This window comes from Diadema setosum, chromosome 19 (assembly GCF_964275005.1).
Source record: "Diadema setosum chromosome 19, eeDiaSeto1, whole genome shotgun sequence".
Classification (NCBI taxonomy): domain Eukaryota; kingdom Metazoa; phylum Echinodermata; class Echinoidea; order Diadematoida; family Diadematidae; genus Diadema; species Diadema setosum.
In genome coordinates, this window is record NC_092703.1 from 25,722,926 (window position 1) to 25,737,324 (window position 14,399).

The following is a 14,399-nucleotide window of genomic DNA, read 5'->3' on the forward strand; positions in this document are numbered from 1 at the left end:
CGTACAAACCAAGATTCATCCCAACACAATGCACACCGCACTGCACCGCACGCCCTTCGCACAATAATTACTTCCCACTCAGTGAGTGGCAAGATTTTCTTTATGTATCTCTTCGTTGTGCCCTTTGCACAATTACCCCCCACTCAGTGAGTGGCAAGATCTTCTTTATGTATCTCTTTACCTGGGGCCATCTTCCTCGTCAAGCTTAGCTTATGATGATGGTCCCCTGCATTTCATTTTTATCATTTCCTATTGCTTCCTTTCATATATGATATTCGTTCTTGAAAAAAAAAATGTATGTAAGATCCAAACGTTACGAATATTAGCTGTGTAAATGACTATGTAAGTATTTTGTTGATTTGTGGATTTGTATTGATTTTGAAATGCAGAAATAAAAACTGAACTGAAATGAACTGAACTATGCAATGCGAGTCCGATAATGTATTTTGTTAATCACGAATACTTATAGTAACACGGAAACATGCAGGTTCAGCTCAGTCTACAGAAAGGTGTATTCCAGAGCTTTTTGTGGGGCCTACATCACATTCGTGGTTTAGCGGCGATTGACAGATGATGTCATGGACAGAATGGTGGTTTGGAAGATTTTTTTTTAAAATATATGTATAGGCGGATTCAAAATATTAATAATCTGAAGAAGAACGGTAAAAAAAAATCATAGAATACATATAGCACGTATTTAGATACTCATTTGTCCACAAATGGGATGATCAGGGAGTTATAAATCAACACAAGTCAACATGCATTCCGATGGCTTATGTCCTTAAATTTCATACACAAGCCTACGGTCAGGAAATAAGCATGGTACACAAAGGGTAAAAAAAAAAATATCACGAAGTATAAGATTTAAACATTGAATAACTGAAGAGCGCCATCAGGGGTCAATGAGTACTGAATAGAAAAAAAAAAAAAAACACCGCGAGGATTCGAACTTTTAACACATGTTACACAAGTACAGGTCGATATCTAACTAGAACCTGAAATTAATTATTTCTTAGCTGTTGGTTGGCGTACAGACGGAAGTGCTATCGTAAATGTTGCAGCGGGACAGAATCATTCGAAACTGATACTGTCTATAATCCCGAGATAATCTTTTCTTCTTCTTTTTTTTTTTTGGGGGGGGGTCGTAAATAAGTGTAAACCTCGTTACGCAAATTATATTTTGACAGCCACAAATCATAATTGTAGAATGTACGTGCTGTATTAGCATGCTTACATTCAAAATATGACATGGTTAAAAGAAAAAAAAAAACCTACAAATGTTTCAGATGTTGTCTGAAGTGACGTAATTTCTGAGAAAAGTATTTGGAGATGTAATCTTTGCATTGGAGGGAAAATAGAGGTGTGTACATGTTGTGTGTGTTCGTGTGTGCGGGACATGGGGAGGGGTTGATTCTTTTTTTCAGGTGGCACTGTCTTGTTCTACATGATAACAGTACTTGATAGCAGAACTGGGTGCAAGATAAGCATTAAGAAAAACATATAAGAGGAGGTTCACGTTATTTTCAGAGACCTTAAATGAGAAAGGGCGATGTTGATTCATACAGTCGAGTTGTCTTGAAGTCCATTAATAATTATCATTTCAACTTCCGTTTCGATCGAAAAGGGCGCTTATCGTAAAGTTTGTTTCACTTGACTTCACAGTAATTATGGTGATCATTGGTAATAGCTCAGTTTTTGGTTTCAACGAAGATAACATTATTATCGAGTACAATCTATTGGGATTATTGGGTGATTAATACATCACCGATATGGACAAGAAGTGTTGAAGTATCAAAGGCAGGGGCTTATGGAAGTGTTGTTTGGACATCTTTTTCATTTAATATCTAACTGAATAACGCATTTAGTAGTCACTAAGACACGAAGGCCAACGAAATGAATGATATTATACAGTCCAAGCAATGCACTTACGCACTTTGTATTGTCATAGAATTGCATTTATGGTACTTTAGTTCATTGTGCTTTCCCCCATTACAATACTTGATTTTGTGTATTGATATAATCGAATATCCAATATGTCTACCTGTGGATTGTACTTTTGTTTGATGAAAATGAAATGAAATGAAATGAAATAAAAAATAAAATGAAAACACACTCACTATTTAAAACAAAAACTCGTGATTATACATATTGCATAATATGAAACTCACCGAACAACGATGGACTAGTACCTCCTTGGACGGATAGACAGATAGGCCTACATAATGTAATATAGGTGAACAACTTTTACGTTTCCGTAGATCATAATCCATGTGATGATTATCTTTTTAGTCGTATTGTTACTATGTAGCTACAAATTACTGACAAGGAAGACCTGGCCATCACAATTATTGCGGCAAAAAGTTAATTTCGTATGATTCATAATCTATATGAGAAAGACATATGATTTCATGACATGCATTATTATTGATTGATGGAGATGACTGTACTTCTTTGATCTTGTTATGCTTAGAATGCACCCTCAAAATAGCATAATATAAGTAAATAAATGAAGTCGTTCCATCTGACGGGACAATTCAAAAGGTCCTAACACTGGAAAATCGCATTTCAACAATTTTTTACACGTGTTATGTGAGGTTGTCACATAAAGTAATATAATCCAAGTCATCCGATACAATAGAACAAATTTAAAACGTCTCAATAGAACAATATACAATAAAATACTGTATAAAATCAGCTCTAAAGAATATTAGATTACAAGACCTTAGTAGCATGCATTTTATGTAAGCCCCTTTATTTTCCTCTCTTTCTTGATGGGCTCTGTTATCTATAACAGTTCAGTAGATATTTTCTTCGTTGTATGCATACACTTTCATAGGGCCTACATTGTAAATTGGAATTCATCTTTCATTGACCAAATTTTAATGTTAAGTTTTGAAAAGACATCAGCTTTGACTAAGCTCTGATAATAAAGACAACGGTTTGAAGTCGAATGTTGACATCCAATTGTCTTTCCTCTTCCGGACCAAAATATTATACGTGCACACACACAGACACGGTCGTTTACAGGTGTCATTCTTAAATTACACTTTTCTGAAAAAAACAAACAAACCCGCAAAACATTACACAGTACACGTCGTATCGAATCACACCTATATAGCGGTAATAATGAGAAATTATTTCAGACAATTGTACATAATAGTAATCCCTGATCACTTTGATAGTAAATCCGCTATAACTTTGCATTTCAGTAATAAAAAAAAGCATATCGGTCAATTTAGCCGCAGTTTTGACCGTCTTCTGTCTCAAATCAAAGTTCGAGTCAATAAGAATCATGAATACATGTGACTCATTTCATCGATGCGGCAAATTTGATCTACACCAATCAATGGCGCATGCAGCAGCATCTCCAGTCGTACATGTACATTTGCAGAATTATATCCAGAGATTTTTTTTTTTATTGGTTTCTTACCACAAGAACAACGGTTGAGAAGATGAGAGAATCGGCTTCCAGCGATGAATGAATAATAACAGACTGCCTATGAAGTATAGCTACACTGTAAATGGTTTCTGTCGTCACGTCAGAGTCATCTTACAATAATGTAGGGTTCCGCGGGTCCGTTCACCTGCTTTTGCTAGCGAAACAGCTATGCGGATGTATGTCCGCACTTATCGCCGTTCCTTAGCAATTCGCAGTTAATCATTAATCATGGTTATAAATGCGGATAAAGTTGGTATAACTTGCATATAGATCGAGGCCCTATACAATGACACGCACTTGCAGCAAGCCCTCACTTTATTATGTAAACAAACGGAGCAACCCCTATCTGTGTACTGATGTAGGCCTACTGGTTGGAGTTGATTGAAAGGATGAAAAACATAAAGTTATTGAGATCATGGTCAATGAAACTGGACAAATCATTTATTCATTCATTTTGTTTATCAACTCTTTCTATTAATAGCACTTTCGTGACATACATCCGCTGTACAAATTGTGGGAGGGAATTTGAATGTGGCACGGTTTCGGGGGGGGGGGTCTGGGTGAAACCTCTAGAAGGGTTCGAAGCAGGGGCGTTGCGTCGATCCGTTCTACAGATTGAGAAGGAGGGGGCAAACATATATATATATATATATATATATATATATATATATATATATACTGGTATGTGTGTGTGTGTGTGTGTGTGTGTGTGTGTATCATACATCATATCTAACATATCAATAAAAAACAAAGTATATGTGCGAGGAAGCGGAAAGACCAAGCGGGGAAGAGTGTTGGAAGGGAATATCCATTCTTACACCAGGGATTTTTTTTTTTTTCAGAACGTAAATTCAAAGATGTGGTGCACACTTTTGGTGAAAGGTTTGGATTTTTCCATCAAAAAAAAAAAGAAGAAATATAAACATTCAGGGAAATGGGATTGGCTAAATCGCCGTATCAGTCACCTCTTGTTCCGCGCGTACGTCATCACTGATTACTAAAGTATACAAAGGTGGAGGGGGATGGATCGGGTATCCAGCCGGAGAGTATGTAGAGACGGAGAGTATGTATTTTATTTCATGTCAGATAACCTTATGTATAGAATACTTTGTATTTACACTATTTTCATAGTGCATATTCGGCCATTACTCCGGCAAAGGCAACTGAACGTGTTAACTTTGATATCATTATCATATCATATTTATTACCATTACTATTGTAAAGTAGTTGGAGTGGTACATAATTATACACTCTGTAATTTTCCCTTTTCTCCCTTTTCCCTTTTCCCCCTACCCTTCCCTATCCCCCCCCCCCCTCTCTCTCTCTCTCTCTCTCTCTCTCTCTCTCTCTCTATCCGCTATTCTATCCAGAGCAGCTAAGCATAGAGTCTCCATACCGTCAAGCCTCGGCTTATTTTGGAGACCCTTCCCTAAGCTGTTTGTATTTTGTCTTGTATAATTGTACTAAAAACTATGTGTTGATATACTGTTTGTCATAAATGACGTGTACATAATCATATCTGATGTAACGGAATTAAGCAGAAATAAATCAAATCAAATCGAAAAAGTTTTAAACTGACTCTTTACCTCAACCAATACTATACCATCCATTTTAAATAAGTATGCTTACATTGACCAGGTTGACTGCACTACAGAACCTCTAGCCCTAATACAGTTAGGAAGGGGCTCATATCAAGAGATCACCTAATCATAGCTTTTCTTATTCTATTATGAATTTGTTTTGTTTATTTGTGTCATTTTCCATCTGAGAAGATGACTGGATAGCCATCTTCCATTGGGTCCAGTTGGATGTGAGGCGGGACTGCTTTACCGGGTTAAACACCCTACTCTTTGCGATAAATGAATGGATAAAGCGGGATCTTTTACGGTGCATGAGTGGTGACTCTCTCACACATGGAACCTCCATTTTATGTCTTATCCAAGGGAAAGAGTGTTTTGCCTCTTGCTAGAGGGAACGGTATGATTACACACAGCATTGCTCAGGTGTCCGCCTGTCGTGCTATAACTTTGCAGATGCATTTTTACTCAATTCAAAAACCCTCGTTGCGCACAAATTTATTAGACACCGCGGTCCGGACGTTTGGAACGCTCTACCAGATTCGGTAAAATTACTCCCATCTCTGAATTCCTTAAAAGCTCACACAAAGAAAAATATGTTATGACAACAGGACCATTAAAACCCTAGAAATTACGGCAATTAAAAAAAAAAAAAAAATCTCTAGTCATATTGTGTACCATTCCCTATCAAAAACAAAGAAACAAAGAAACAACCAACCAACCAAACAAACAAACAAACAAAAAACGTGACGAATATTGTGTATATACAGTATACACACACACGCACACGTACACGCACACACACGCATAGATACAATGGTGTATAATGTAATATTGTCTTTTGTCATGTTTGTTGGCTTAAAGGGATCGTATAGTTTTGGTTGAGACCTAATTTCAGGTTTCTGACATTTTTTGGTGAGATAATGAGAAACCTCTTATGAAATATGAAAGAGCATGTAATTCTAAAATTTTATGAGGAATTCAGCGTTTATTTGATGATTTATTAGTTTTGAAATGGCTGAGATATCCAAAAAAAAAAAGAGCGATTCTAATCAAGTGTGGGAAGCACACTTTATTACGATCGCTTTGTTTTACTTTGTTTTTGGATGTTTCAGTCATTCCAAACCTGATTTTCATGAAATAAACTTTGAATTCCTCTTAAAATGGTATGATCTGTACTATATCATAAGTATTTTCTTGGTATCTCGCAAAAAGTTAAAAGCCCAGTTTTCATCTCCACCAATACTGTACCATCCCTTTAACGTGGATAGAAGAACAGCTGCTATTTATTTTGGAGGCAACCGTGGTAACTGCTGAATGTCAAGAATTCCCCTGTACTGTGTGGTGTGATATAACCATTTTCGCAACACAGAATAGTAGTGATGACCAAAGCTTCTGCAGTCTATCAGAAAAATGGTAAATTAGAAGCCAGACCAGGGGTCCATTGCATAAAAGTTACTACTATGGTAACTTTGCCATCCAATGGTAACTACCATGGCAACAATTAATACTCAACACCCAATCAAAATCAAGAATTCCATGGAAGTTACCACTGGATGGCAAAGTTACCATAATTGTAACTTTTTTTTTTATACAACGGGCCCCTGAAATCTATAATCATCTTACACGAGTCCAGATCTTCTTTCAATGCTCCCGGAGACTAATTCGCAGTGCAGTTATTGTATTTAATTCATTATGAACGTTTCAGTTCATAGGGACGTGAGTGAGAACAATAACCGGGCTGGTACGTGGAGGATTTATAGGTCACCAAGGCAAGATTACTATGCTTCGAAGGACGACAATTGAGTGCATTGTTATGTCAAGCTGAAGAAGGCTTCTCTGCTCTTGCGTGAAGCGATCTCAGCTTTAAAATGGTGATTTCGTCCTCTACGTGGTTAATAGGCCTACTGGGCAGATCTGTAGATAATAACACCTTTTTTTATTGTTTTTTTTTTTTTAGATAGAGAAGCTAGGGCTTTTAAAGCAGGCCATAATGAAACCAAAACCAATCATTTTGCGTAAGTTGACCGAACTGCACAAGACCGTTTGGTGGACAGGCATATACTAGTAATGGATCACTCCTATGGGATTGCGTGTCACCTGAGGATCCTGAGGTCTCCTGTCGTAATTTTCTTGGTCTCGCTTCTTTCTATCTTTTCAAAGACAACGGGAAACAGCACTTTCAAAAATGTCTCTCATCAGGGCGATTGTGAGTAAACCATCAAAGAATAATGAGTCAAAAACCAAATTCTACTTATGACGTATACGTCCGACCTCTTCTATCCGGACATGATTGTCGTGACCGGCGCTCAACCGGATAAAGGATGTGGCCGGATATGGGAGACTCAATAATATTGATACACGTAGCTGCCTACCCATTGGTAGCTACATGTATATGTATCAATTTTGCGTGAACATGTCATGTCCTCGTCAGCTGGTCTGTGTTCAGAATTCTCTGATAATTTGCTCAATGAACGTTCGCCGGTACCGTGTAGATGCCCTGAGTTAATGAAAAGTTTTCTATCCATGGTTCCTGCGGTGATTTGGGGATAGTGAATGTCTGAATGCATGTATTCAGATGAAAATTAGATGTGAATGTATGTTGGTAACGTTAGGAATATTATGTAGTTTAAACATGAGTTTGTGTAGGAATTTATGTGAGTTTGAAATCCCCCTTTTCACGTAATTATTAGATAAAACAAAAACAAAAACGCCAAGATCGCATCTAGATCAACTGAGATCGGATAGGAGAGGTCAGACTGTACTCACTCTCTCAGACACAAAACAGAGCGTTATAATATGCATGTGTTGTTCTGGGTACTACAATAAAGTGTTTTTTTTTTCGGCCTTTTTCATCTCTCCACTCAACATCATTAACCTTTACAAGTTGATTTACCACGTAACAACGTCAGATCGCAGCAAGATAATTGGTGAAGGTTTCAATTTTTGCTCATCCACATTCGGAGAATTTGTTCCGGAGAAGAAACCTTCGTCCAAAATTATTATCAACAGGAGTTATCAACTTTCCCACATCTTCAAATTCATGAAATTCTCCCGTAGAGTTGTTTTTGTTTCAACTGAATGACAAATTGCCCTACATATAGACGCAATTGAGCTCTGTATCGATCAATGTTTTGAGTAGTAGCCATGACACGGAAGAATTTTCAGCACTAGCTGTTGGGCGGAAGTTCGGTGGTCTGAGTGAATAAGACGCCTGTCCGGAGATCAGGAGGTCGTCAATCTTAATTTTATTTTCTGAAAGAGCATTTCTTCTCTGTAGTTCTCAAGATTCGATTTTTAAAAAATGGGAAATTGCATTTTTAGCATTGTTTTAATAGATTACTAGTGTGAGTAAGTTTTTCTTAGAGGCCCCTTTTCATTTCATAGAACCGTTTTTTTTTTTGCGCATTGCTCATTTTCAGTCATGAATAGGATATGATTAATGGATGTGAAAAATCTTAGCTTAATCTGATAATTCCAACATTGTGGTTATTGCAGAGTTTTACATTGTTTGTTTTTTTGTTTTTTTGTTTTTTTTTTTTTTGGTCTCATTCATTGCACAAAACACAACTTTTTTCTCAATGAACGCTTTTCAAAACAGGCGTGTAGGCCTACATTCTTTCTATTTTTGGACCAGTTAGGAAGGTGCATTTGAATTGAGTTATACATCATTTTAAATCTTAGTGTCTGTTCTGGCATATGCCTTTGAATTAAAAATACATGTTTGGCGACCTTTTATTGGTTTTCTTATGGGTCACAAATTATAATCGTATTTTAGACAAGCTTACAAAATTCCCATTCATAGAATGATCGCCGTACCAGCAACACAAATCCTTTTCTCCACAAGCAAGCAAGCAAGAAAAAGGAGGGGGGGGGGGGGGACGAAAGCGGACTTTCAAACAACATACATTGACTAAGCAGTTTTAACATCATGAAATTGCAAACTTGGGGTTCTTGTCGGTTATGCAGTCACCAGGGGATCACACAACCAGTTGCTGAGAGACCTGCTGTCGGACTACGGCCCGCCAAGCAATAGACCAGTTGCTAACACCTCTCTGGCAGTAGAAGTTTATTTCAGAACGCTGATTGTGCAGGTCATCGAATTTGTAAGTGCAATTAATATCGAATCAACTCTGTTTAATTCAAATTCACTTCATATTTGACTCGACCATATGAGACAGAGTGAAATGGAACAAACATAAGAGTTTTATGGAGAAGTTATTCATGCTTTCGCCAACCAGCTATATGCAATCCGTATCACATATGCAAATGAGATGCTTTTTATTACATGACGTTATAAGAATATCAGCCTTTTACATTTCCACTTCTTATTGTATGGACGTTGAAAGTGGCTTATTTTATACGTTCTTGAATTGTTACAGGAAAACGATCATATATCATGTCACGAGTACTGAGTATCTTATTTCGTTGTTTTAATCTCATTCCCCATTTTTCAACATTATTCCTTCACAGAACGAAATATCTCAAACTATTTCGTTAAACGGATGGACTGCGTTTGTAAGTACATGTATAATACTCTGTTAAAAGAATACTTCGATATGATAGAAGGGGAGGGGATATATTGTGTCTGACATTCCCCGCAAACTCATCAAACCCAATACATATCTTTTTGGAACTTATACAAGAATTATGACTGAATGCAGATTTAAAGACTCCTGTTTATGGAAGCCTGTATATAATAGGTCCCTGCGTGAGTTTGACATTTTTGTTAATTTTCCAGACTCTAAAGATGACGGTATACATTATAATTTGCTCCTCTTTACTTGCAAATGCTTAACTCGGGAACGGTAAGACAGGCAAACATAAGTTTTAAGAAAATGATCTGGGTAATCTTTGAAAATATAATTATACTGATGAGATCAAGCGGTTGGGTTGTTTAGCACTATCGATTAATTCAGAACTTTTTTTTTGCGATCAAACGCAACAGTTTGATCGATGTGAAAGGTTTAAAGGCATTCCAAAAATTAAACTTTCGATGATACAAAAGAATTTAAAGAGGAGTTCTTGATCTTGAGCATCATTCCGGTATCTGATAGCTGATCACAGCCCCATCCCCCAATATGAATATACAAACTAAAAAAATTAATAAATAGATAGATCAATACATAAAACACAGCTTGCAACAAGAGATGTCCATGGCAGACCTACTCCCTCCCCCTTTCCTTGAAAAAGTCCAGCAGCAACTGCAGTGTCGTTGTCAAGGTATAAGCCATGTTTGAAGTTTCTATTTTTACGTGAGTGTGACAAATTTCTCAGAATGCACTGATCCGTCACCTGTTCATTGTAATCGGCCTTGGTTCTGATCCATTGCATCAACAAAATACAGCGGACAGATCCGGCTTTCAGGTAGCTTTATCAAGCGTGTCAAGGGTTAGTTTTGATGATCAGGCTCTGGTTAAATGCATCAATTAACCCATCACAATCCTCGGAGAATTCTATACTATAGTGAAATTATCATCGTTATCCGCACATGATCTATTTATCTATTATCAATTTATTCATCTATATCAACATATTTTGGGAGGATAACAAAGATCAGCACGTGAATGCTGTGTCATCTCATGGTTCTCTTCGATCCGAGTTTAAAAAAGCACAACTACGAAATCATATTACATAAAAATGACAAATATACAAATTGGTTATTAGTAAGTCTGTTTAAACTGCGAATCTTGTGATGGAGAAAAAGTGAAAAAGTTAAATTCATCTGATTTTAATGAAATCAATCAATTCAGCATAAATCTGCTGAGAGATAGAAACAGCAACAACAACAGCAAACATTAAATCTGACAGGAATATAAAAAACCCAATAACTTGTCTATTTTGATTGATTATAAGAGTTTTGTAGACCCGTTACGGTGAGCAATTGCAAGAGTGTCATTTTCTCACTGGAACATTTTTTTTTTCATTGCCTGTTGTAACTTAGAAGTGGAAAGACGAATTTTTGAAATGGGATCCTGCTAATTACGGTGACATTGACCACATCGTAGTGGACAGCAGTTTGATCTGGAAACCGGATCTAAACCTCCTTGAAAAGTAAGCAATATCATTTTCATACACTTCTTGATATTACCGGGAACGACTTTTGTAAGGAATATACTTTTTAATGTATGCATGTGTTTGCTTGTTTCTGTTTATGTGTGTGTCTGTGTGTGTGTGTGTGTGTGTGTGTGTGTGTGCATAATGTGTGTCATAGTATTTTAGCTCTAAAGAGCTTATAAAATAGATTCAGAGTAAAAATGAAAATCTTATTTCAGAACTGATTTGCTATTCAAGATAACTCAGTATAATAGCCAGGGCTCAACATTATTTTTTTTTTGTTTCCTCAAAGAAATGTAGCGGTTCGAAATAAAAGAAAATATGAAAATCATTTAGAATCTTAGCTGCCCGATCGGGACACCAATAATAACTTTTGGAACTTTGGTGGCCTGACATCAATTTTTAGTGGACCCAGATAAGTCTACATGTCGAGCCTTGGCTTATCACTCTGAATTCTTGTCCTTTTGTTAGTGACAGAAATGCTAAATGTCTGTTGATCTTGACGCAAGTTCTTTTGTCTATCACAGCGTATCTCCCGGCTTCGTTCAGCGAGACGATCAGCCTGTCGATGTCTTCAGCGACGGGACGGTCGTGTGGTACGTGCCGACGATCACGACCACGTCTTGTCGTGTCAATGTTCGTTATTTTCCCTTCGATTCTCAATCCTGCACTCTGACGTTCTCCTCCTGGCTGTACGACAGCAGAGGTTTGAATCTCCTCTTCTTGAATGACTCGGGAGCATCGGAGGTAAGAATTATCATACAATACTTTAACTTTACATACAACATAATTATTGGAGTGGCCCATGATATTCAGCAAGGCAGCCATCCGCAGGGTCTAGACTCTAGAAGCCCGTTTTTAATCCTTTCAATTATTGATGAAGTCTTTCTCAAAGTAGCAAGAACAATTATATATAGTTATTCTTAAGGTTCGTGATTCCAAGGATTCTATTAGAGGCACCTTCCTTCTGTTTTCGGATCAGCGGACCGTATTTTATTTTTTCGGATTAAAAACCTTCGGAAAATCGAACCATATCTCAGTTTCGAAAAGTAAATTAACCCTAAATGTTATACATGTATTTAAACAAATGACAGAACCAAAGCTTAGAGTCAATAACGAATACTTCATTTACCATAACTGGGCACGTTGCGACAACTTCTCTGTTTTTGGTTGTTTTTCTTGTTTTGGGGGCCTATTGTTTGCTCGTTTTTGTTGTTATTGTATATAGGATCAGTTCTTCGAAAATGGTGTCTGGTCCATTAGCGTGACAGCCAAAGCTCAGGACAGGTATTACCCTTGCTGCTCACATCCTTACCGGCTGATAGTTTACACCGTCCACCTCCATCGCCATTACCAGCATTACCTCTTCAACATGGTGATACCTGCCGGCCTCCTCTCCTTCCTCAACGTTGCCGTGTTCCTCGTCCCCCCTGAGTCCGGGGAGAAGATTTCGTTCGCTGTGGCCAATCTTCTATCCGCCATCTTATTCCAGCAACTCGTCAGCGAGTACATGCCTCCCCTCGGATCGTCCATACCTCTCCTCGGTGAGTCCATGAGTAATGTGGCTGTATATAGTTGACCAGATCCCCAACAGAGACTTTAATAGTCATTTTGTATGGCTATCAATTCTTAATTATTACAGCAATAATGACAATGGTAATGGTAATAATTAAATAATGATGATAATGATAATAATATTAGTAATAATAATAACAATAATCATCATCTCATCGTCATCATCATTCATCAGCTAAGAGGGACGATAGATGGAGACATTTTGTCCAAGGACTGAAGGAGGTAGGCACTTGACGGGATTCGATTTGTGTTGAAAAAAAAAGCAACAACAAGCAAACTCGCTTTTAATGAAAGTGGTTTGATTTTATTTCTGAAAATTGAACCACTGCACAGGTATCTACTTCATGTTCAGCGTTATGGCGAGTTATTTCTCTCTCATCGTTGCCATGGTCGTGCTCCGTGTTTACCACACAGAAGAATCATATCCAATGCCGAGGATACTGCGCATGTTCACCGGTATTGCATCATCGCCGAAAAATAATTCTGACCCTGTGACAATTAAGCAAGACGTCGTCACGAATGCTGCCGTCGCGGATGCATCATGCAGTTGCAACAGAACAGAGACGGACCTCGTGGTGGAGAACGGAAGAAGCAGCGTCGAACCCAACGAATGGCAGCGGCTTGCTCATCGCATAGACCGCTGTCTGTGTGTGGTTGTCTGTATTTGTACTGTAGCGGTAGATGTTTATGTGGTCGTCATGTATCTTGTCCAAGTATAAAGAGAAAACAAGAAGAGACAGGATTTTTTTTTTTTTTTTAGATTTAAAAAAAAAAAAAAATCTGTCAAAGTTTTGGGCAGTATACAGATCAACCGCTCACGTCATTGTTGTGGGGTTTTGTTTGTTGTTGTTTTAGGGTTTTGTTTGTTGTTGTTCTTTTGGGGTTTCGTTTGATGTCATAAGTGTAGTTGTAGGCCAGTTGAAGTGATCAATTGTATCGAATCCGTTCTTTTCAAAAGATTAATCTTTTAAGAAATTGATCCTAACAACGTAGTCCTAGTACGCAGGTAAACCATGGGACGGGTGGGGGCTCTGTGTTCCCCACACTTTTGACTTGTCAAAAATTAAAAGAAGAAAAAGGAACCATGACTTTCCGACGATCGATGTACACACAGTAAAAACGGAAAGCAAACATTTTCAACTCATATTTCTCATAGAGTATTAGGCTAAACATTGATATTTATATACCAAGTGAAAGGCAATTTAATTGGCTATTAACATATTATAATTGTAGGTCAATAAAAGGAGATGCTTTAAGCATGAGTGAACACATTCATTTTTCTCTTCCAAGGCACAATAGTAAAAATTGCAAAAATGGACAAGTTCCCATTCATGCGCTTATGCTCTCCCGTATAACAATGAGAACAAAAAGACAAATCCAATGCAAGGAGAAACACAAATTAATTTGGAAAAAATACTTATTGATCTCTACAATGTATTTGTAGCCCCAAAGATAAAGAAAGGCACATATAATCTGCAATATAAAAACTCTTCTATCAAATCCAAATTCAAATGACTTTAGAGGAGAGGCAATTTGCACAAAATCTGTAGAAATTTGAAATGTTATTTGTTAATGAAGCACATTGAAAGTGATAACTGGTCCTTGAATTTGTTTCATGATTTCTTAAATTTCGAATTCAAAAGAATGAAATAAAAAACAACAACTTTACATTAATTACCAAATTTGCAGATTACTGCCAATGTCGTTTGAATTTGAGTTGACAGAAAATTCTTACTTGCCTACTTTAGTTT

At 37.3% G+C, this 14,399-nt stretch overlaps 1 protein-coding gene across 1 annotated transcript; it reads left to right on the plus strand.

Moving 5' to 3' along the window:
* The first annotated feature begins 6,711 nt into the window (after window positions 1-6,711).
* On the plus strand, window positions 6,712-13,367 carry LOC140242379 (acetylcholine receptor subunit alpha-L1-like). Its single transcript, XM_072322115.1, has 6 exons — window positions 6,712-6,760; window positions 8,986-9,122; window positions 10,961-11,070; window positions 11,601-11,820; window positions 12,302-12,617; window positions 12,982-13,367. The coding sequence occupies exons 1-6, from the start codon at window positions 6,712-6,714 to the stop codon at window positions 13,365-13,367; spliced, it is 1,218 nt and encodes a 405-aa protein (XP_072178216.1).
* The last annotated feature ends 1,032 nt before the right edge of the window (window positions 13,368-14,399 follow it).

Excerpts from the sequence above, each read along its gene's own strand:
- LOC140242379 (XM_072322115.1), top strand. The coding sequence starts at position 6,712 with ATGAACGTTTCAGTTCATAGGGACGTGAGTGAGAACAATAACCGGGCT. Across the intron at positions 6,761-8,985 it reads TGAGAACAATAACCGGGCTG|TCACCAGGGGATCACACAAC; the intron begins GTACGTGGAGGA and ends TCGGTTATGCAG. Across the intron at positions 12,618-12,981 it reads ATCGTCCATACCTCTCCTCG|GTATCTACTTCATGTTCAGC; the intron begins GTGAGTCCATGA and ends ACCACTGCACAG.